The sequence below is a fragment of the Phymastichus coffea genome, unplaced genomic scaffold, assembly GCF_024137745.1.
Source record: "Phymastichus coffea isolate CEN01 unplaced genomic scaffold, Cenicafe_Pcof_1.1 PCOF00028, whole genome shotgun sequence".
NCBI lineage: Eukaryota > Metazoa > Arthropoda > Insecta > Hymenoptera > Eulophidae > Phymastichus > Phymastichus coffea.
The window spans coordinates 928,357-950,294 of record NW_026706839.1 but is presented as its reverse complement, the minus strand read 5'-3'; the positions used below and the strand labels follow the sequence as shown (position 1 = coordinate 950,294).

At 41.3% G+C, this 21,938-nt stretch overlaps 4 protein-coding genes across 9 annotated transcripts; 1 reads left to right on the top strand and 3 right to left on the bottom strand.

The window, feature by feature from the left end:
* Positions 1 to 349: 349 nt before the first annotated feature.
* LOC131662903 (TAR DNA-binding protein 43) lies at positions 350 to 10,278 on the bottom strand. 2 transcript variants are annotated; one of them, XM_058932885.1, is made up of 4 exons: positions 10,027 to 10,278; positions 9,285 to 9,454; positions 9,065 to 9,205; positions 350 to 6,089 (listed from the first exon to the last, which is right to left on the bottom strand). In XM_058932885.1, the coding sequence occupies exons 1-4, from the start codon at positions 10,259 to 10,261 to the stop codon at positions 5,196 to 5,198; spliced, it is 1,440 nt and encodes a 479-aa protein (XP_058788868.1). In that variant the 5' UTR covers positions 10,262 to 10,278; the 3' UTR covers positions 350 to 5,195. The 2 variants fall into 2 exon arrangements, with proteins under 2 accessions (XP_058788868.1, XP_058788869.1); XM_058932886.1 differs by lacking the exon at positions 350 to 6,089 and adding an exon at positions 6,096 to 7,274.
* A 1,910-nt stretch (positions 10,279 to 12,188) lies between these two features.
* On the bottom strand, positions 12,189 to 14,528 carry LOC131662904 (mitochondrial tRNA-specific 2-thiouridylase 1). Of its 3 annotated transcripts, none has more exons than XM_058932889.1 (8): positions 13,867 to 14,528; positions 13,624 to 13,789; positions 13,528 to 13,553; positions 13,369 to 13,440; positions 13,075 to 13,301; positions 12,844 to 13,011; positions 12,540 to 12,767; positions 12,189 to 12,474 (listed from the first exon to the last, which is right to left on the bottom strand). In XM_058932889.1, the coding sequence occupies exons 1-8, from the start codon at positions 13,940 to 13,942 to the stop codon at positions 12,358 to 12,360; spliced, it is 1,080 nt and encodes a 359-aa protein (XP_058788872.1). In that variant the 5' UTR covers positions 13,943 to 14,528; the 3' UTR covers positions 12,189 to 12,357. The 3 variants fall into 3 exon arrangements, with proteins under 3 accessions (XP_058788872.1, XP_058788871.1, XP_058788870.1); XM_058932888.1 differs by having other exon boundaries at positions 13,369 to 13,553; positions 13,867 to 14,198; positions 14,347 to 14,524; XM_058932887.1 differs by having other exon boundaries at positions 13,369 to 13,553; positions 13,867 to 14,524.
* Positions 14,529 to 14,716: 188 nt separating this feature from the next.
* LOC131662901 (post-GPI attachment to proteins factor 6-like) lies at positions 14,717 to 18,669 on the top strand. 3 transcript variants are annotated; one of them, XM_058932880.1, is made up of 14 exons: positions 14,720 to 15,108; positions 15,245 to 15,351; positions 15,426 to 15,612; positions 15,684 to 15,894; positions 15,961 to 16,088; positions 16,160 to 16,443; positions 16,505 to 16,785; positions 16,849 to 16,977; positions 17,056 to 17,261; positions 17,335 to 17,492; positions 17,555 to 17,787; positions 17,849 to 18,043; positions 18,129 to 18,269; positions 18,344 to 18,669. In XM_058932880.1, exons 2-14 carry the CDS (start codon positions 15,300 to 15,302, stop codon positions 18,536 to 18,538), a joined length of 2,400 nt encoding a protein of 799 aa, XP_058788863.1. In that variant the 5' UTR covers positions 14,720 to 15,108; positions 15,245 to 15,299; the 3' UTR covers positions 18,539 to 18,669. The 3 variants fall into 3 exon arrangements, with proteins under 3 accessions (XP_058788864.1, XP_058788865.1, XP_058788863.1); XM_058932881.1 differs by having other exon boundaries at positions 14,717 to 15,351; positions 18,355 to 18,576; XM_058932882.1 differs by having other exon boundaries at positions 14,718 to 15,351; positions 18,330 to 18,489.
* LOC131662902 (uncharacterized) lies at positions 18,653 to 21,720 on the bottom strand. Its single transcript, XM_058932884.1, has 9 exons — positions 21,594 to 21,720; positions 21,032 to 21,112; positions 20,571 to 20,909; positions 20,201 to 20,488; positions 19,858 to 20,140; positions 19,631 to 19,793; positions 19,439 to 19,572; positions 19,046 to 19,370; positions 18,653 to 18,974 (listed from the first exon to the last, which is right to left on the bottom strand). Exons 1-9 carry the CDS (start codon positions 21,718 to 21,720, stop codon positions 18,756 to 18,758), a joined length of 1,959 nt encoding a protein of 652 aa, XP_058788867.1. The 3' UTR covers positions 18,653 to 18,755.
* Between the last annotated feature and the right edge of the window lie 218 nt (positions 21,721 to 21,938).

The following is a 21,938-nucleotide window of genomic DNA, read 5'->3' as shown; positions in this document are numbered from 1 at the left end:
ATGCCAATCAACTAACTGTCAAAAGAAAAAAATTGTTGATAAAATTGCCAGTGCATTAAGAAATATTTCAATTTTGTTTGCCTATTATATGCCTTAATTTGGCTAATATGACATCATTTGATCACAGTCTTGGTATTAAAACTTTTAATACCAAAAGAAACGTAAAGTACAAAAAGTATCAATGATCGATAAATGACATAAACATTCGTGTTTATTTTTATCAAATCTATACATTCAATATCACGTTATTTAAACGCGTAAATAATGAAAAGTAAAAAGAAACTATGTCCTAGATCAAAATTGTTAATGTGAATTAAAAAAGAAGACGAAAAATAACTAGAAATGATAAAAGAATGAACAAGATGCGTCCATTGCATATATAACTTTATTATCATCATTTATTCCAGAACATCAAAAGTATATTCATACTAAAAATTAAGAACACTCCGCCTCAAAGAAATTCGCAGCTGAAAGTTGGACACACATTTTCCGTTTATCAATAAATGTACAATATTTGTTCTATCTGATCATTGTTGATCACGGGTCGTCAGTTGAACACTCAGCACCCTAACCAACTCGGAATACATTTGTACCTTGAATTAGTCGTAAAATGAGTAACAAACGAAATTAATTAAATACATCTGCAAAGTGAAAGAGACGCCTACTTCGAGGAAGGGCGAGTTTAGTGAAAAAACACGCAACGGTCATGTGATTGTATTGTTTTTTAATAAACTTATTAATTCTTGTTCACATACCACCATCAAATATATCAGCTCGTCGACAGAGTCAAGGTGAGAGTGTCTTCTACATCAGTTAGTCTCAAGTTTTATTTATCAATCTCTCGTGTAGTAAAACGAACATCATCATCATCATCATCATCATCATCATCATCATCATCATCATCATCATCATCATCATCATCATCATCATCATCATCATCATCATCATTATCATCATCATCATTACATGAGCAGCATCAACGAGGCGATGGATCTTAAAGTCGAGATTGCGAGAGAGAAGAGCTCGATTGAATCCCCCGATTCGTTTTGATAAAGTCGCGTTTTGTTCACTCCAACACATTATATACAAATTCGTCTTTCGTGCGAGTCATCGATACAACACTCCCCATTATATTACAAGACTACGAAGAATCTACATGTCGGTGACACTTTTTCGGTTGGATATTTCGAGCTGCGTGTGTGTCGGTAGAGACTTTTCAACGCTCCGTACGCTTTTTTTTCATTTTGATACAATGGCAAGATCTCCGACTTCTCAAGAGCAGTCTTTAAGAGCTTTATTTTAATTTACCGAGTTTTCATTAATTAAAAAATAAGAAGAGTCTCAAACAAACAAACAGCATAACATTCTTCATTTACATCACGCTTCTTTTTTTTTTATAGATTTCTTTACATTTCCACCAACACCTTAAAAACTCATAAACGTTCTTTATAAATCATTCGCTGACTGTATTTACAAATTGCTCACGATCGCTTCCAAATCGCGCTGTTACAGCAAGGCATCATTCGTATGTTTTCATTTTTTGTTCTATATCATTTTTGCACGGTTATTCGATGAACCTCATTTCCCACACTCTATACAAATGCTAGCTTTAATCTATAAAGTGACTGCGTGTCAGGTATAGTCAAGGCAAGTTCTTTTGTTTGCCGGTACTTCGTTCCCGCGCGCGCTTGTCTATCTGCTTCGAAGGAATCAAGTATTTTGTTATCTTTTCAATTGAATTGAACGAACGTTTCGAGAAGCGGCAATACATGCACATTAAGTCGTCATACAAAAAGAAAGCGATTCTTTAACAATATATTTCGACGGTTTGGAAGAGACCGAGCTGAATAATGGACTCCGCCTTAAACTACAGTCTGTGTATGTGTCAATTATCATCGTCTTTACTTTTGTCGTTTATTATAGAAATTTTTTTCATTATTTGTTTTAGATTTCCTTTTTTTTTAATAATCTTTACAAACTAACGTTCTCGCGTAACTCTTTGTTTGTATACAAAACACACGATCATCTGCTCCCAAAGCATCAGACTACTTCCTCTTAAGTGGGAAAAGTTGCTCAACTGCACGCATAATTTTAGTCGCATTTTTGTTAATCATCATTTGTCAGAGTCACACTCACGAAAGCATAAAGTGCACCCTCATCATGTAATCCTCGCTCTCTCTTTCGTTCATCACATTATCAGCTCTCTCTCTCTCTTTCTCCCTTTCTCTCTCTCTTTCTTTCTCTTTCTCTCTCACTCTCGCTCTCCTTTCTCTCCCTCTGCTGCCGCAGTTCATTCACAGTACATTTTAAATATATTCATATATAATACGATAGAGCATCAATAAGATCAAATACAACTACGCTTTTAGTTTTATTATACTTTATTTTCTTCATATAGGTATTATACTTTTTTGTCTTTTCTCTATTTTAGTTTCATTTTATCTGCATCCTATCTGTTTAAATACGCTCGCGGCCCGATCTTTCGCGTAGCGCGCGCCTGTCAATTAACATACGAGCCAGCTCTCGCTTTCGTTACTTTTCCCTTGTCACGCGAACACATCCACACACAAGCACGAGCAATGATATCAATATACATATAAGTTTCGATTCAGTCTCTGGTATTAAAAGAACCGTCCGATCGCCGACTTTCCCTTGTACGCCGATTTATTTTTCTAGGATTCCCAAACGAGTCGGAACTGGTGTCGAGAGAAAGAAAAACGAACGCGGACGCGAACGACCAAGTTGGCCGTCGATTTGTCCCTTGCCTCTTCTCCATTTGACAACTTCATTTTTTCAACACATCGAACACATCGAAATTCATATAATCAAAGAATAGTCACACAACAGTTACACAATAAATACATTCCTAAGCGATGCGCTACGTACATCATTGATTACACAGTCATTGAACGGTCCAAGCGAATAAACGATTAATTTAATTTCACTATTTTTCTTTCTCTCGGCACACCTCTGATCTTGCGATTCGTCGGCGATGGGCGGCGGTGGTGCGCGCGCGCACGCGATCTCCGGGCCACGCGAACGCCTCGATCGTCAGCAACGTCGTACCAGCGTCCCGGCGTGCGCGTCATTCCCCGAGGCGAGAGACGCGAACTCGGCGCTTGCACGGACGGCCGCCGAAAAAGAGTCCAGGTACTCGACGCGTCTCTCGAGCGGCCCTCACCTTCGTCTCGTCTCAAAACTCTATTTTATTTTATTGACTAATATTATCGATAGTTTTTGTAGCAAAGTTTTGTCTCGTAAAACGGTAAGTAGCGAGTAAAACCGACACCTCGTGCGAAAAAGAAAAACGTTCCCGTGGCTCCTCTCACACCTACAGACACGCATCATCATCATCATCATCATCATCATCATCGACACTCACGAATTGCCTATAGCGATCGAACAATTTTTTACCCCCGGACTCACGGCGAGCCCGAGCGTTGTCAAGCACTGCGTTATTATTGCGACTGGTGGATGGAATCTCGACGGAAAGCTGCGCGCGAAGGATAATACAGAAAGACGTTACATTCGCGTCCGACGCTGCTGTCCGTACGTTGCCTTGATATTAAAGACTCGAGAGGGTACACCGTACTGTTTTCGTATAGAGGATAAACTAAGAAAATGCTCAAGTTTCATTTACTTTTATTTCAAATAGTTGTTACTGATTGGTTGACGGATCGGCACGATCCACGAGTGCAAAGAGTTAATCAAAGAATGGCTTCCTGATCGTCCGCGTAAAAAGTCCCACCACAAAGATCTTAATGTATTTAATTACAAGCTTTGTCATGATTTTTTTATGCTTCTTTTCTCGCTGCTCGTATCTCATTCGCTTAATATGAATAAATATAAATGAAACTCGTGTTATACCAACTAACGATGAAGAATCTACGTTTAATTATATTTAGACATCTAAAAGGTTACACACTCTTGCTGCTTTTGCTCTTTCTCTCTCGGCCACATGCTTCAAACAACAATACATCTTGTCCGACTCTCATTTTCTTTCTTTCTCTCTCTCTCTCTTTCTGTCGCCCTTTCATACTTTGCCGCTGAAATCTCTCTCTCTCTCGCTCTCTCTCTTTCTTTCTCTCTTTCTCTCTCTTTCTCTCTCTCACTCTCACTCTCTCTCTCTCTCTCTCTCTCTCTCTCTCTCTCTCTCTCTCTCTCTCTCTCTCTCTCTCTCTCTCTCTCTCTCTCTCTCCTCTCATCATTTTTTCTAGTCGAGTAGTCGTCACGTTCACTCTCGTTTTCTCTTCAACTTTGCCTCTTTAGCAACGTTCGCACGCTTTCAAAACTCAATTTTCTCTCTCTTTCTGTTTCGCTAACTTTCTCGGTAATTACTTTTAATAATAAACTATTTGCTTTGACAATTCATTCATTAATATAGTCGTCCTTATATTCATTTCAATATCTTTTATTCATGTAATAAATAACTATCGTCAAATACGTTGCTGAAGTATTAAATATATCAAACACACTGCAATAAACTTTCAATAAAATGAAGTGTATACACGCTGCGATTGTTTTCTTTTTCCCTATTTTTGCTTTATCATCATATCCATGCTTTTTTGTTGCCGCACAACAATATTTAGAAGTATATATATGTATACATAATCGCTTTATAGTCTGCGTGCGCAGTCGCCGCTCAACTCTCCGCACACTCATAAAATTGTCATTTTAACCGTTTACAATATTTTTGTCTTCTCATATTATCGATATCGTTTAATTATTACTATTACTTCCAGGCATTAGGTTTATTTCACAATTTGTTCAGAAAATTACATCGTCGCTCGACGTAGCTCGGCGGATTGATTTGACAATGAGTAAACCCAAATACTCTTAACATTGGCGCGCGTAAAAGATTAGCTCGCGCTTACTCGCGAGCATCGTTATCGGTGGATCAAGTAGAACGGCAGACGGCCCTAGGAAAACAGTGCTGCGTCGAACGATAGACAATACACGATCGAAGAGAGAGAGTGTGTGCGTGCGCGCTCGCGCGCGTGTGGGTCCGTGTAATCGTGTGTGTAGACGCGCGCGCGCGCGCGTGTGTGTGTGTGTGTGTGATGCGGGCGCGTGCGCGCGCAGCTCTAGCCCAACCGTTCGGCGTGCGTGCGAAACGAGCGGGTCGGCAGGGGGTAACGGGGGGCAGAAGGCGTCAGAAGGAGAGCTTGGCTAGAGCTTGCAGGGCCGGCGCCGGTTTACTCGTATTTGAGAAAGGTGTTGGACTTGGGCTCCCGTTGCTGGGGGTGGTTCTGCCAGGCGGCCTGAGAGGCGTTGGGGTTGTTGGGGCCCTGGGGCCCCTGGGACTGGGGATTGCCGGCGTTGCCGTCGGCGCCGCCGCCGGCGCCGCCCGCGCCCGTCTGATTCATCCAGCTGAGGAAGCCGCTGTTGCCGCTATTGCCGATGCTGTTGTTGGCCGAGCCGGGCGGCTGGCCCGGCGGGCCGGGCTGGTTGCCGTAGCCCTGGTCGTTTCCCTGGTTCTGCAGATTGCCGATGAGGCCCCAGCTGGCCTGATTGATGGCCGCGGCGACGAGGGCCGGGTTCATGGGCAGGGCCGAGAGATTCAGGCCGCCCATTGCCAGCGGATTAGACATAGCGCCTTGCTGGCCACCACCGTTGTTCTGGCCCGTGATGCCCAGCGCCTGGAGATTGGGCATGTCGAGGTTACCGCGGTTGCCCGGATTGTTCCAGCCGTTCGGGCCCATGTTGTTGCCCGAGTGGCCCATGTATCTGTTACCTTGGTAGTTGCCCTGCATGTTATTGTCGATCGGCCCACCCGACATGCCGCGACCGCCGCGCATGTTCGAGTTTATCTGATTGTTAAAGTTCGCCCGGTTGTTGCCCTCCGATTTGGGCGCGGCGTTGGACACGTGCACCGACACGCCCTTGATGATGTGATCCTCGCCGCACAGCGACTGCGCGACCTCGGGGTCAAGGAACGTGACGAACGAGAAGGCGCGGAACGGCTTCGGGATGAACACGTCCGTCACCTCGCCGAACTTGCTGAAGTAGTCGCGCAGATCCTCCGACGTCAGGTCCTCCGTGCACCGACCCACGAACACCTTGCACGGCACTTGCTGGATCATGCCCTCCTACAACAACACCAGCTCGGCTCAGCAAAGCGCCGCTCTCCCACCGCTCGACCAACTAGCAACTTATAACCGACGCTGTTTAAGAGACTCGAGACTCGCTGTCGCGGAGCACGCCGCCGCCGCTGTCGCCGCCGTCGCCGCTCGGATCGCCACACCAATCATAGACACACCCAGCTTTTATTCTTCACACTGTATTGCAATGCATACATAATCACGGTTACAAACATCGTGTCGATCATCGCCAAGTCGACAGTCGTCAACGGGGTACAACTTGAAGTACAGAGGTTCATCGTCTGAAAGTGCGCAAAGCATGCGGAGGTCGGAGAAGGAGAGAAAGAGAGTGAGAGCGGAGGCGCGCGGCCTTTAGTATCTCGAGGCCTCGGAATGGTGCTCCCTCGCCGGCCGGTTCTTGTAGTACCTGTCGTAGTAGTTCTCCTTGGAGTACCTGGCCTCGGCGTACCTCGAGTCGGCGTAGCGCTCCTCATGCTCCTTGTACTCGTCCCGCTCGTACCTGCGCTCGTCGTACCGAGCGTCGGCCTCGCGCCCGTCGGCCACGCCCCGGGCGTCGCCGTACCTGGACTCGTAGCTGGCGTACCTCGGCGCGGCCTCGTGTTCGTAGCCGCGCGCGTCCGCGTAGCCGGCGTACTTGTCCTGGTGGTGGTGGTGGTAGCCGGGGCCGTGGGCCTCGACGGCGCCCGCCGGCGGAGCCTGCGCGTAGCCGCCCGCGGCACGCTCGTCGTAGCCGCCGTACTGGGCCTCGGGGTATGCGGCCTGGGGCCCGGCGCCGCCGCCCGCGGCCGCGTACGCCCGCGAGTCGTAGGGCGCGAGCGCGGGCGCGGCCTGCGCGGCGGCCTCGTAGCCGCCGCTGCCGCCGCCGCCGCCGCCGGGGTAGCCGCTGCCGTAGCCCGCCTGGGCGGGCGGCGCCGGCTGCTCCGGGTACTTATCGTACGGGTAGTTGGGGGGGTAGCTCGGGTAGTGCGAGGCTTTCTGGTAGTCGTACTCGGCGCCTGGCATGCCCGCGCTCTCGTAGCGGGCTGGCGGCGGCGGCGGCGTCGACTCGTAGCCGGCCGGCTTCGGCGCTGCTGCTGCTGGCACTGGCCCGCGCGAGCGCCCGCCCATCGGCCGGTAGTACTCATTCACTTTGGCCGTGTCGTACTGTCGCGACAGCACTATGCCATCGATATTCTGCAACACCAGACACAACGACACATGCACGCGCCGATCACTTTATGCACACTTTTGCCTGCTTGCCTTTCTCTTTGCTCTGCTTCTCTCTCTGCTCGCCCTCCAGGCTCGCGGCACTGTGCCACGCTCGACTGCTGCGACGCCAAGCACGCTCCAATTCGAGGTACATCTTTGCGCCGCTTTCACAGTCAAATATACACATTTCACGGAAAAAGCAACAAATTCATACCCCGAATTCGAACACGGATTGGCAAGCAACGGCAACGCATTCATTGATTTTTCTCCTGTTAAACCTTTTGGTAAACATCTACTCGATCAGCATTGCTTCTACAAGCACCTCTTAACGAATCAATAAGTTATGAATGCATCAACATCTTGTTATTTATCAATTATAACATTGTCCATTCAAAGATAGTTAAAAACTTAATTAGAATAAGTAAGAATTTACAAAACAACATTTCTTTCAATACCAAGTAAGTTTAACAGAAAATAAAATTCAATAAAGCTGTTACACACTTTTATATCAAAGTTTCATGCCGTAGGAAACGATAGAAAACGCAACACACTATTCATTCTCGAACCTCTGTCACACACGTCCATCATGATGCTGGTGCAGCCTCTTTAAAAATATTCATCATTACTTTTAGATTTCAGAATGCTTCGTCATTCCTTGAATCAACACATTTTAAGAACGATTTCTCAGAAAAAAAAACGTATACACGAAAAAAGCGTTTTATCATTCAACATTCACTGGTTTAATACAGCCGATCAACGCATCATTTTTTTTCTGGTGTTCGCTTTATTCCGCAAAATGGTCGCGCACGATTTTGCAACACACACTATACCCATCCGTTTTCAATGCATATCTCCGATTTAAATACATGATTCCGACAACATCTGTACAAAGTATAATAATCATGTCTTTCTTAGCAGACCTCCTCACACATACATCTGCAAATCCAAAAATACTCGCATTTGGTAGTCGTATTTTGAAAAGAAAAAAGCAATTTTCACACAACTTGGTGTATCTAAATATTTCGTCACGCATTAAGCTGAAAAACGCTCCAGAAATTTGGTTTTTCCTTTCGCACAAATCGGTACGCCCACAGAATTCAAACACACCGAAATCTTAAAAGTAAAATGCATATGTTTTTAAAGATGTTTCGCACCAACATATCTAAATCATGACCCATTCACATCATACATCAACAAAATAAGCAAACCACTCTCACCTTTTCGCACAGATCAATAATTACATCGAAAAAGGATATCGGACTCAGAATTCAAAAAGCCAAGCTTCACACACACAAATATGCATTCATCGCTCGAGTTATTCATACTTGCTCTCTTTAGTCTCTTAAACATTCATCTACTTATTCATACTTTTGTACTTGGTTATAATTGCTTGTTGGTCTTCATTATCGTATCACACATGAAACAAGTGTTAGTTTTCCAAGGTGTTCGTGTGCAAGGCAAGTTTAGTCTCATGGACGTATCAAGTGTTACTCAATATAATTGAATTGATCATTATGAAATTGTTAAATACAATACACCTTGAAAATATTGACAAACACTTGTAGAACTTGAAAAATTTTAGGTTCATATTTAATAAAATTAATCAATTATCCATTTATAGAATTTGAGGAAGAGTATAAATAAAAAATTTTTTGTGCATCTAGGATTTTGCATTCACAAACCTTAAATTTTTCCAATAATTATCAATGAACATTTCTTCATTTGTAACTATATATGCCAAAAGTACTAACTATAATAAAATATGGATAATTTACCTTGCTATTTGGAACTTTAACATCACACCATCTGCCATCAATCATATGACGCTGAGCAAGGCATCTCAACTGGGATTCATAGCTTCCAAATCTGATAAAGCCAAAACCTTTACTCTGTCCAGATTTTGCATCTTTCTTTACCTATACAACATTTACAGTTGTTATAAAACTGTATCAGTATAAATAGTTTTGATATGATGAATTAAATGCATTGACTAACCTGTGCCATCAAAACTTCGCCAAAAGTTTCAAAATATTCTCTTAAGTTTTGTTCAGTTGTTTTCCATGGTAGACCAAGAACTATCAAGTCAGTGCAGCGAAGTTTTGTTTCCATACGTTTTGTTTTTGCAGTTGAATTTTCCAAGTTGTCATCTGATTTACGTTTATTTTCTGTAATAAAAGAATAAAATATGGTGAGACATACATACATGTTGGTACTTGAATTCAGAGCAAAACAATGGAGTAAAAGTAGAGTGTGGCAATTTATTGAAATGCATTGTAGAACAGTTTTCTCTTTAATTATATCCCATACAGCTCAGTTACAGAGCAGTAAATAATATTGATCTAAGATGCAGCTTGCCATTTACAGTGAAAAAAGAGATTTATAAATAAAATACGATTATAATAACAAGCCTCTGCAAGATGGAAATTGAGGAAAAATAGATTACGCGTTTGTAAGCAAGACAAAAATCAGGCTAAGATAGTTTCAAAACAACCAGGAAATCTGGTGCATTATGACAATTCTCCAGGCGTAAAATAAAGCTGCATCGTGGGGTCACTGCACAGTGGTGCTAAAGTGGGGGAACGATGAGAGGAAAAAAAAAATTGAGTCTGGTCGGACGCGCGTCGGCCGGCATAGCCAGATGCAGAGAGGAAAGTATAGCTGCTACTGCTACCGCTGCTGCGGCGGTACCCCCCCCCCCCCCCGTCATATACGCAACACAACTCGCACACAAACTGACCTTTTGGGAAGACGCAGAAATAGATCGCTTTGCCCCAGCCGTTCTCGGGCGGATGTAGCCTGCCATCGACGAGGCGAACGCCTCGCATCGCCCGGGACTCGGGATTGCGATATTTGAGACCACAAGTACCCGGGAATTGGGCAGACAGAGTCGTCAATAGCAAAGTACCGTCGTCTTCGGTGGGTAGCTCTATGGGCTCCTCTCCCTCGTCTTCGGAGACTTGGATATAGGACATATTTGTTTCAGGAATGATGGGATTCGAGCCCGCCGACTCTTGTACTTCGCTCGCTGCTATGGTGCTAAAAAATCTCGAGAGCTAGTTCTCTCTGTCTCTCTTGTTTGGCTTGCGCGTTTACTCGTACGTGTGAGTGAATTTAGTATAGCGTTGCTTGTCTGTCTCGCTTGCTCGCTGGCCTGGCGTTGTTTCTCTCGCTCTCGTTCGTTTCCACACACACATACACAGTCGAGAGTTGCGCCTTAGGGGAGAGAGCGAAAGGCGCCGATATACTACGTGTTCTCTCTCTCTCTCTCTCTTTCTCTCGATCGTTCTCGCTCGCACTATCTCTTTCTCACTCGCTCTCGTTCAGTAATGATCGCAGGCGTTCTTTCCTCGATAATGTCTTCGCTGTACGATGATCTGTGCAACTCTTCTTCGCCGGACAACGATGTATATAGATTAACTCTTACAATTTATTCACAACAATCTCACACTCGCGCAGCCACAGGCACACAACGCACCGCTCTCCCTCGCAGTTATTCACAGTCGCTCGTCCTCAAACTCTCGCCTACTCGCTCGCGCTCTCTGCTACGCTCACGTTTCGCTGCTCATACCAGGGGCGAAAATGGTGGCGCCGCCAGATCCACTCTCCGGCTTCCTCGATCGCTCTCTCTCGCTCCAATTCGGACCCACCACAACGCCAAAGTCGCACTGCGCAAGCGTCAATTTCCATCTTTTACATGCGAAAGACAGAGACAGACAGACGCTATGTTGTATGTACCCCCAGAGGTCGATAAACGGAAACGGAAATGGGCAGAATCGCGTCGGCGCACACTTATTCCCGTAACTGGTGGGGAGATAATCACTCGTGCTCCAATTTTTCATTTTTCAGGACAATTACTTGACTTTTATGTTATTTTTTTCCTAATAGATCAAAAATATTCAATCAAATTTATTTATTAGTTTCCCGTACGCACATTGAAAATTAGATTGTCAGCAGTTTCGAACGTTGGCATTTGGGAAATTCAATACACCCGCAAATTTACTATGTTCATGACTTAACTAACAGCTCCAAACTAGTAAACTACGATCTCTGATCACCGTGCACGAAAAATCTTGACTTGATATAGTCTGTTGTTTGTGGTCGTATCATTGGAGATTCTCTGGTCTTTCTGCTAGTTTTTGGACTTTGGTTTCGGATTTTCGTGTTTTACGTAAGCGGTAGGTTAAACAAACTTTATTTTCATAAATATTGTTAGATTATATTATTTTGGAGGAATTCGATTAATCAAACTGATACTATATTATTAATAATTTTTTTGAGTATTGGTTGCGGTGATTAGATCATTCTAACCAAGTGTGATGAGTTGTGCTTGATGAATTTTAACATTGAAATGAATAACAACAACGGTTCAGTATTGTAGTACCAGAATGATTCTCAGAATAATTTTCATTAATTTTAATCTTTTAATTGAAATACTTTATTGGTTATATCTTATATCTGTCATATCTATATCGTTATATCTGTCATATCTATATTTTCTAAATACATAGATCCTGTGAAATAATTGACATTTTGTGCTACCAATTTTGTTTGAAAAAAATTTATTGTACTAGTTATTTAAAAATAATTATATCTTAATTTCATTTGTCTTTGATTTTAGGTAAACTAAACGCTTAAAATGTCTATTGGAACTACTGTGTATAATTTATTATTCAAAAGAACATCCACTTTTATGGTTACAATTATAGGCAGTGCTTTTTTCTTTGAAAGAACATTTGATTTGGTGTCTGATGGAATATTCCGCAGCATCAACAAAGGAGTGAGTATAACTCAATTATTGTTTAGCGTACTAAATGACTGAATATTTACTTGAAAATAACAAGTATTTTATTTTCTTCACAGAAATTATGGGATGACATCAAACACAAATATGAACAGTAAAGAGAATACTAAAGCTATTAAATAATAGTTTAACTAAGAAATATGTGAAAAAGTTATTAATAAATCAGTTTATTTTATTTTTACAAAATAGTTTACAATTATTGAAAATTATTTTTCACAAACTTGAACAATATGTACATTTTAAGTGAACATCAAAAAACCATTGTATTTAAATATCTATTTGTACATATTCTTTAGCATCTTTGCCAATAAAGTAAAAAGATGGTCCAGTATTTAAAATTTCTGCACTTCCTAAACATTCTTGCCCACAGTACAGTACAGCATACTATAATAAGAAAAATTTAAACAAATTATAAAAATTGATTATCCAATTAATATTCAGCATCTTACTTGTCCTGCAGTAACAGCTCTTTGTGGTTCTTCAACGTGAATGAACAACTTGTTTTCAATTGTTTTGAATACTGTACAAGGGACTAGTGGTCTACGGTGTTGAAATCGAAAATTGCAGTTAAAAACACTTTTACTATTTTTCAATTGTTCAGGCTCTTTGTTGATCCAATGCACTTCAGCAGTAGAAAAAAATTCTGAGAATAATGCTGGATGATTATTACCTGCCACCTTTGCAATACAAATTTATGAACAGCATAAAGAATAGACATGAGACTTTTAATGCAAAACAATATTTGATGCTTACAACGTAGATATTGTTATTTTCAAGATCTTTTTGATAAATATAATAAGGCATTAGTGTTCCACCAATTCTACAACCTTGTCCTAAAGTCCATTGATGAATACCTTTGTGCCTTCCAATACAAGTTCCAGTTTCAAAGTCAATAAAATTTCCTGGCTTATCTTCAACATACTAATGACAATTTTCATAAGCATTATAATTAAAAAGAAACTTCAAATAAAAATACATGTTTACCTCTCTAATAAATTCTTTAAAATTTCTCCTACCTATAAAACAAATTCCAGCACTTTCTTTTTTATTTAAAACAACGTCTAAACCTGCTTCTTTAGCTATTTTCTTTACATCACTTTTTAAAAAAGCACCAATTGGAAACATAGTTCGTCTTAACGCTTCTTGTGATATTTGAGAGAGAAAAAACGTTTGGTCTTTGTAAAAATCTTTGGCTCTGAGTAAAGCGACATCTAAAAATAAACAGTTATAGAATTTAAATACTTTATGCTGACAATTTCTAAACAATTGATGTCTTACTTTTATTTGGTTGATAATATTCCAGAAAAGGACCAAAACTACTATGAGCATAATGCCCTGTTGCTATGGCATCTGCTCCAAGTTCATTACAAGCATATTGAAAAAATTTATTGAACTTGATTTTTCTGTTACATAATATATCTGGATTAGGAGTTTTACCTATTTCATAACTTTCCACCAAATTACTGCAAATATAATATGATACTTAAGTAAAATTCATATGTACGTTAATAAAAATTTTTAAATGATCATTACCTAAATACATCAATCCAATAATCTTTAACAAAGTTAACATCTATCAATGGAATTTTTAAGTTATTGCAAACCCATTTTGCATCTTGTAATTCTTGTTCAACTTGGCATTCTCCAGCTTCATTAACTACATCCCAATTTCTCATAAAAACTCCTGTTACATTCATTCCTACACATAAATATAATAATAATAAGTATATTATAACCATAATCAATTGTAATTTAGAAAAAAATAAAAAATTAGACCTTTTGATTTTAATAGCAGGGCAGCTACTGCACTGTCAACTCCTCCAGAAATACCAACAATAACTTTTTTGAACATTTTTAAGAATTATCAAATCTTAATATTTTGTAAAAATAAAATTTTCGATTTTTATTTGTCATTTATGGTCTGAGTTCAAAATAATAGCACATATTATTACAGACATATCTATATATAACATGGTTATATTTTTTATTATAAAAAGAATTTGTTTATATTCTTCCACATTTTTCAATAGAAAAGAATGTCAAAAAGCACGTTTTCTTGTTCATTACTTCTTGAAATTAATATTGTTTGCTTGCATCGAGGATTGGAACTGCATGTTTTAAATAGTATATTATTGAAAATAATTAACATTGTAATATAACAAGTTTTAATAAATTAAACAAGAAAGTTTATTAAGTATGTGTATACTTTCTTAAAAATCAACTATATTAATGTAATATATATATTTGTATCATAACCTTTGAGTATTTTTTTGAAATATATTAATTCAAACCAATTTTTGTTTTGAAATTAGACAATTGATAAATTTTTGAGTTACTTAAATTCACGATATAATAAGTTTTCCCTAAATCGCACTCAAAAAATAATATGTATGTTTGTAAATATATAGACACACTAGTCGCACGTTGATGACTTGGGGAGATGGGCGAAAAGGTATGAGCTCTGTTCGGTCTTCGATATAGGTATATATATATATGTTACTAGAAAGGATTCTAGTCGCTTGCGATAACGTTGACTGCAGGGTTGAAGAGCTCGGCCGCTAGGCGGCGACCTGCAATCAGTCAATCAGCTCGCTCGGCTCACGCAGAGGCCTTTCCATTCCATAGAGCCCCCTCCACCAGACCCACTTCCCGCGAGCAGCAGCATAACATACCTACACACTCGCTTGCGCTCTTTCTTGCACACGACAACACACTCCACCACGGTCCATAGCACGCAGTTCATTTAAGGTTCTTGCGCTTGAAGAATTGCAACTACGCCCTGCTGATTCCGTACAGACACTACCGATCGTACGAATTGCCATCCGGCGAACGCTCGATTCCCAATCGGAAGATAACCACTTTCGACTCTAGACATCCGTTTATTTTTCTCGTACGTCGTTGATGCTGCTGCCGGACGCTGGAGGCTGCAGCGCCATCGACGCACACTGTAGGGCCCATTCAATATTGCTACTAGTAGACAAAACAAACACCCGCAGTTCGAATGTCAACAAATACAACGTGCGTATACAGTGCTCCTTATTAGCATCCTTTTTACTTCTGTACTTTTTATAAAGCTTTTAAAGCTTATTTGCCCTTGCAATCTCGGAAGCCTTATGAATTAGCTGTCAGTTTTATCTTTGCTGCTCTGATTTAGTGTAGTTGCATTAGAGCTATCAAATGCTTACACCCAAGAGATGAGCAAGTGAAATATGTCACTTCAGATGCAGGGTTTTATTCAATTTGTTTTGCTTCTAATCAATGGTAAGCACAAGATGACATTTGCCACTGGCTTTGATTTTTTGTTTGACCTACATTTGACACTTGCTGGGTTTCAGCTATTCACTTGAAAAATGGAGATTGTGTTACACCTGAGGCTAGCCAAGAGGGGCCACTGCGCTCATTTAAAACTCACAAGGACATTGTTATCTTTCAGTACAATGTTCCAAAGGAAGTGCTTCGTGCTACCTGGCAATTTTCTGCATTTATGGACAACAAGAATTGCCCACCTCGTACAGTGAATATGTGAGTTTATTTATTCCTCTTTTGCCTACATGTACATATGTCTAATAATGTTTTATTTTTAAACATTGCAGTTTTTTAAAATGGGGAAGCTATCCTGCTATAAATGTTAATAATGCCACTTATCCAACTCAAATGTATCTGGAAAATAATACAATTCAAATTACTACTATCACAGCTTTTGAACCAAAATCCATGACCATTATACCAGTATACAGTCCAGAACCAGGAGACTGGTTTGTTGGTGCTCATCTGTCTTCTTGGGATGAAAGTGTACATCAAAAAGTTAGTAGTTTATGTCTAATACGTAGATTCATTGATTAACACTACTTCTATAAATATTTTTTACAGGGCATAGGACGTGATTGCCATTACAGTTTGGGTTCAGTTGGAGTATGGTCAGAAACTTCTAATATAAACAGTATTCCATTAGATTACCAAATATCCATAAGAACCATTGAAACTATTTCTTATTACAAGTATGTACACCTACATATTTTTGCTTTTCCATTTATTTTCTTCAAATTGCTAATTAACTAACTTTTTTTAGAATTTACATCCCAATGAATACATGGACTTTTAAGGTAGATATATGGGATTGTAATTTTACATTAAAATCTTCACTAAACATGCAAAATAAATGTATAAAAAATTTAAGTTTAAAAGCAAGATCTCTCCCACACTACAATCATTCAAATCTTAGCTCTTTTGGAAGAATAACATCAATGGACAAATATACTTTTACTGAGCTTTTTCCATTTCAAGATTCTTGGTACTATCTTATGGTGGTATCTGAAAGTGCGATAAGCTTCAGTGTTAAAGTAACAACTTTTGGTAAATATTGAAAACTGTTAAAAAGTTTACAATATTTTACAGTTAAGTTAATAATTTCTAGAGTGCCCGGTCCGAACTTTGGGAGATACTTATACAAGACGATACATGCACGCGCCAATATATCACACTTCTTCCGAAAAATTTCACGACGTTGATTCACAAAAATCGTATTTCCAGAGTCACTCTATGAATCGGAGCAATATACTGTCGAAGATTATTTTTGAGAATCAATCATTATCAGATTTTGTAGGCGAAGAACGCCATTCTAATTCATGTATCCCGAGGTATCGACTGGTGAGAATTCAAAACCCACAGACTTTTTCTCGGGACTTTTTACTGAGGGTGAGTTTTTTTAGAAAAGCTACACATTTGGAAATATAAAATTAATGACAATAATAATTTTAGGGAAGAGATTGGCTTACATCGTGGGTAGCTTTAACCGATGCATATCCCATCATAACACAATTTGATATTCTGCCACTTATAGACATTGGCGGATCTCTTGAGATTAACCTAAATCTCGAATTAGATAAGGTATCTACACTTAGATTTTAATCGATGATGTATCACAAAACGTATAAATATAAATGAAATAAATTTGATTACTTTTAGTCTCAGCACAAACAACAAGTGGCAGTAGATATTTGCATAAGTCGTGGACGAGTACCTAAACAATTATTAGGATATATCACTTGTGACAATATGCGCACGACGATAAAGTTATCAACAAGTGGTGTGTACAATTCTAGTCTTCTAATACCTTATCCTCAACCTGATACATGGTACATCGCACTTCAAGCTATTTGCTATGTTAACGGGTAATTTTACATGCAGTCATTTACAATCGCTCAACAAAAAGACCAAGAATTTTTTCATTTATCTTAATTTTAGAATAAAAGTACACTGTGAAATGGAAGAAATATTATTATCTTTAAGTGTAAAACTGCAAGCGTGCATTTTCAAAGGGCGCCAGTCTTGTGGTCAATATGGAGTTTGTCAAGAAATACAAAAAGGACTTTTTATTTATACGGCTTGCGAATGCTTTGCAGGTATAGATATGATAAACTTTTTTAATGATTATTCAGTGATTTATGAAATATACACTTTTTAGGTCATCAAGGATTAGCATGTACAGACTCATCAAATGCAATCTCCAAAATTTCAATATTACTTGAGACCTTAGGTCTAACTTTGAGTAATCTCGCATTCATGCCAGCTATATACTTGGCATTTATACGAAAATTTTATACAGAAGGATTTATCTACACTTGTACGATGCTTTTCTCGGCATTTTATCATGCTTGTGATCAGCAATCGATTAGTTTTTGTGTTGCGAAATATAATGTATGTATTTTAAATATTTTAATTAATCATTGGGAAATACAAAATTTTATAAAAATTTTAGGTACTTCAATACTGTGATTTTTTCTCGGGTATACTCGCTTTTTGGGTAACCTTTGTAACTATGGCTGGTTTGCCCGTGCAGTACATTTCAACCTTTCACATGATGGGTGTCATTATTATTACTTTTGGTGTTGAATCTGACAAGAATGGACTTGCTAGTTCTTTAATACCTATCGTCATCGGTGTTGCTATACCAGTAATAATTTTTAACCTTATTTCTTTTTATCGATAATGTACAATCGCATTGTTCTACAAAAATTAATATTAATTTTATTTTACAGCTTTGTTCTTATACGTATGACTGTTACAAAAAGAAAAAAATTTCGAGACCAAAAAGACCAATCAAATTATTAATAGGACTTTGTTTAGCGGGTTGTGGGGTGCTATTATTTTCTCTAATTGAAACTGAATCTAACTATAAGGTTTGTGTATTAATTTATTATGCAAAAACAGAAATAAATGAAAATGATTTAAAAATGCAGAAATCCACTTTCAGTATGTCCATAGTGCCTGGCACGTGATTATAGCGGTGTCTTTAATTTTTTTACTGCCGTTGGAAAAAGAAAAAATTCTGACGAATGAAATAAAAGAAGAGACAATACATTCAATCAATAAAAAATCGTCGGATGAATCCCTTTTAGATATTGAAGGAATTCAACGTGACAATTATTTAATTGCAGACCTTAGCTGATTTCTGGAGTAAAGTAAAATCAATGCAGTGTAAAACCAAATAAGTTTCAACACCATAGTAAGATTATATTTTATAGCATTTTTATATTTTTATTTATAAATGTTGTTTCTTGTATCTATAGCCTACACCAGAATAAAAACTATCTTTTTTAAAATTTTTTATTCATATTCATTATCTTAGACGTAATCAATCAGGCGAGAGGAAAAAAATTATTGATTCATGAAAACTTTGATAAAACTTCATGCTGGATATCGCAATCTCCAAGCCAATCGGATGCATTGACCATAATGTTTCGTAGGCTGAGTAAATAGTTTTTATGGATATCTGTTATCATTGATTCCTCTGATTGCGGAAATTTCACTTGATCGGGAATGATTTGACGATCCAGTGAAGAGAGCAAACAGAGCTTAATCTCTTCGTAAAATATTTCCCAAACCTATTGACATAGATTGATATTTTTAAGGTGGAAGTGAATCAATATGAAATAAATTGATAGACTTTATTAACCTTTGTCCACTGATCATGCAACATGTCCTGAAATCCTTTTACCTCCTTGAATTGAAGAAAGGTATATAGAGTTTCGACACCCATATTAACGTTTTTGACTTCTTCGAACAAACCAATGAATAAATGTTTAATGGTGCTTTCCAGTTCGGCGAGGCTGTTCCTAAAATGTGACATATCTCGAAACCATTGAATTTCCGTAATGTCCAATGCATAATTGCAACAGACGCGCATGTTGTTCTTGATATGAATAAAATGATCCTTCACGTGATTGTACTGCATTTCGTGGTGATTTCCTTTCGTGCCTCCGAAATTAATTTTATTCAAGCTGCAGCAATCAGTAAAACGTGTGAGAGTAATTAGGATAATCGTGCGATTGTAGGTACTTTTACGAACCCGCTGTAAATCAAAATCGCGTCGCAAATTTCTGAAACGTCGCGGCATCTGTGCTCAAAGGCTTTGATAGATTTAAGCACGTTGCGTTTGTCAACGTTCCAAGCGGACTCTCCTTGCATACAACTATCGATCGCCTAAAGCAAAAATCAAACATGAAGACGGCCTCCCGCGAGAAACAATCAGACGACTCACGTTCTCATAAATGACGGCATAAGAGTAACAGCACTGCAAATTGATCGCTATTATCTGCTTGCATTTTTCCGAATCGTCGCATATCAGGTTCAGATCGACGCTATCGATGCAAATTTTAACAACGTAGACGCTCAAGGAACACAGCAGCCTCTCGATATTGTCGCTGATAAATCAGAGGAAAATTTGAAAGAGCAAGCGGTCGCTGTATCGTGGTTAGCAGGGCTTACAGTAAACGATAGTATGGAGATTCAGTCCATACGAATCTTACGACCAGTAAAATTCTTGACAGACGCTCCTGAATCCGCGCGGGCCCGTCGAGCTCGCGGCAGCCGTCGAGGACCAGCCGCAAGAAGTTGAGATTGGATCGTGCCTCGCGCCGAGCCTCGTCCACTTTGCATGCGAGCAGCTCCAAGCGCTCGACGCTCGGCGACCCGATCTCCTTCAGCTGTCGCGCGATCGACTGCAGCCGATCGCTCGCCAGCTGCTGCGCTACGCAGGCCAGGTTATCGTCTGCGAAGGAGAGCGCGAATGAGCGGCCGCAGAGGCGCGAGCCTCGTCGAGGCAGCGTACGTCTCGCCTGCCAGAAGTCGGACTCGCCGTCGAGGTCGTGTAGCTGTCGGTCCTCGGCGGCCGGCGACCGGGCGAGCACCTCGCGGATCCGCCTGATCCAAGTGTTCGCCACTCTGTCCAGCCTGTGGAGCAGCTGGACGCGCTCCCGCGGGCTCATAGCCACGCCGCCGCCGCCCCGCGCGGCCTCCCACGGCGCGTACAGCAGCAGCAGGCCCGTGGGCCTGTAGGCGAGCTCGGTCGCGCGCGCGAGCAACTCGTTCAGGTCCGAGAGCACGCGGTTCCTCGCGACTGCGCGCTTCGCGGTCAAGGCTCATACGTGCGTTAGGCCGGGTGGGCCTGCGATGCGATCGACCGCAAGCGAGAAGGATACTGCGCGGCCAGTCGGGCCTCTGGAAGGCGAGCGGCGCGTACAGGCCCTCGACGAGCCTGAGCAGCGCCAGCTCGCTCCTCTCGCACAGGCTGCCGAAGCTCGCGCTGCCGGCGAAGTCGTCGGCGCGGTAGACCTGGCGGGCCTCGCGCAGGAAGTACGCCAGGCCGGAGTCGCTGCTGCGCGGGAAGCCCAGCCGAGCCGTCAGCTCGCCCCTCCGGAAGAAGATCGTCAGCACCGGCTGCGTCGGCTCGCGGAAGAACTGGCGGATCGTCTCCAGGCAGCTGACGTTCCAGCGCTCGTCCGACAGGTTCGGCAGCAGCGTCAGCCTCTTGGTCAGCTCTACCTGCGCGCAGCAGATTGCAGTTCTCCGTGGGCATCGTCACGAGCAGTCCGGACATGGCAACGCCTGCGACCGCTCGAGCAAGCTTCGACTTTACGAGTCTTCAAAGCCTTTTCGCTACTGACCAATCGATCCAGCTCCTCGGTGGTGAATTGCGGCTTTTCCGGTTCTGGCGGGGCTTCGTCGAGCGGCTCGGGCGTCTCTGTCGAGAGACCAAGATGCTTAGAGAGATAACGTTTCGAATGAGAACGACCGACGATCGAATCGCGTAACCAGCTTGCTAATTATTTTCCGCGATGGTTTTATGTAACGGTATGTAAATGTTCAGACTGCGAGCTCTCTGAATATGACTTGCAAAAGAAAATAGCGCGCAGAGGCGTCAATTGGAATCTGCGTCAGGCACATAACATTAATTGAACACGAAATAAACGTAAGATTTGAGCATCGCATCGTATTCATTTTGCGCGCGCACAAAAGCAATATGACGCCTGGACAATAGAAAACACGAACGTTTGAAAAATTGTAAAAATGGCGTGTCCCATAATTATAGACAATTCGAGCGCCATCCTTGGGAACATTTGGAAATAGGATCGGCATCGATAAACGGCTTCTACACGCGGATGCTTTCGCGCTTTCGTCGAGCGAGCTCGACATATTGCTCCCGCGTAGGCGCGTGAGAGTACCTTGATGACCGAACTCCTCTTCGTCCGTGTCCATGTCCAAATAATCCCGATGAGCTTCCGGAGCCGGCTTGTCCGGGAACTTCATGCGAGTTGGCCTCGCGGCCTCGGTAACGTCTTGCTGCTCCATTCCGTTCCAAGATTCGACAGCGAAGATCGACGCGAGCGACGGTGCGGCACGAGCGTTGGGTCGATGTTGCCATAGACTTAGCTGCGGGTGGCGCCAGATCATACGCGCTAGCTTTCGAAAATACATATGCGCCCAAGCGAGTGGCAAAATATTTTCCGATCACGTACGAGACGACGAGTCGTTGTTCCATCCGGTCCGCTGAAGAGTGCGAAGGTAGA

Coding starts and splice junctions, on each gene's coding strand:
- LOC131662902 (XM_058932884.1), bottom strand. CDS start 21,720: ATGGAGCAGCAAGACGTTACCGAGGCCGCGAGGCCAACTCGCATGAAG. Junction 20,141..20,200: donor CGACTTCTGGCAGGCGAGAC/GTACGCTGCCTC, acceptor TCTCCTTCGCAG/ACGATAACCTGGCCTGCGTA. Junction 18,975..19,045: donor TGCATGATCAGTGGACAAAG/GTTAATAAAGTC, acceptor CTATGTCAATAG/GTTTGGGAAATATTTTACGA.
- LOC131662901 (XM_058932880.1), top strand. CDS start 15,300: ATGTCACTTCAGATGCAGGGTTTTATTCAATTTGTTTTGCTTCTAATC. Junction 16,978..17,055: donor TAAATCTCGAATTAGATAAG/GTATCTACACTT, acceptor GATTACTTTTAG/TCTCAGCACAAACAACAAGT. Junction 18,270..18,343: donor AAACTGAATCTAACTATAAG/GTTTGTGTATTA, acceptor ATCCACTTTCAG/TATGTCCATAGTGCCTGGCA.
- LOC131662903 (XM_058932885.1), bottom strand. CDS start 10,261: ATGTCCTATATCCAAGTCTCCGAAGACGAGGGAGAGGAGCCCATAGAG. Junction 9,455..10,026: donor TTTCTGCGTCTTCCCAAAAG/GTCAGTTTGTGT, acceptor CTTTTATTACAG/AAAATAAACGTAAATCAGAT. Junction 6,090..9,064: donor TTAAAGTTCCAAATAGCAAG/GTAAATTATCCA, acceptor GTGTTGTTGTAG/GAGGGCATGATCCAGCAAGT.
- LOC131662904 (XM_058932887.1), bottom strand. CDS start 13,942: ATGTTCAAAAAAGTTATTGTTGGTATTTCTGGAGGAGTTGACAGTGCA. Junction 13,302..13,368: donor ATATTATCAACCAAATAAAA/GTAAGACATCAA, acceptor GTTTATTTTTAG/ATGTCGCTTTACTCAGAGCC. Junction 12,475..12,539: donor GAGCTGTTACTGCAGGACAA/GTAAGATGCTGA, acceptor TTCTTATTATAG/TATGCTGTACTGTACTGTGG.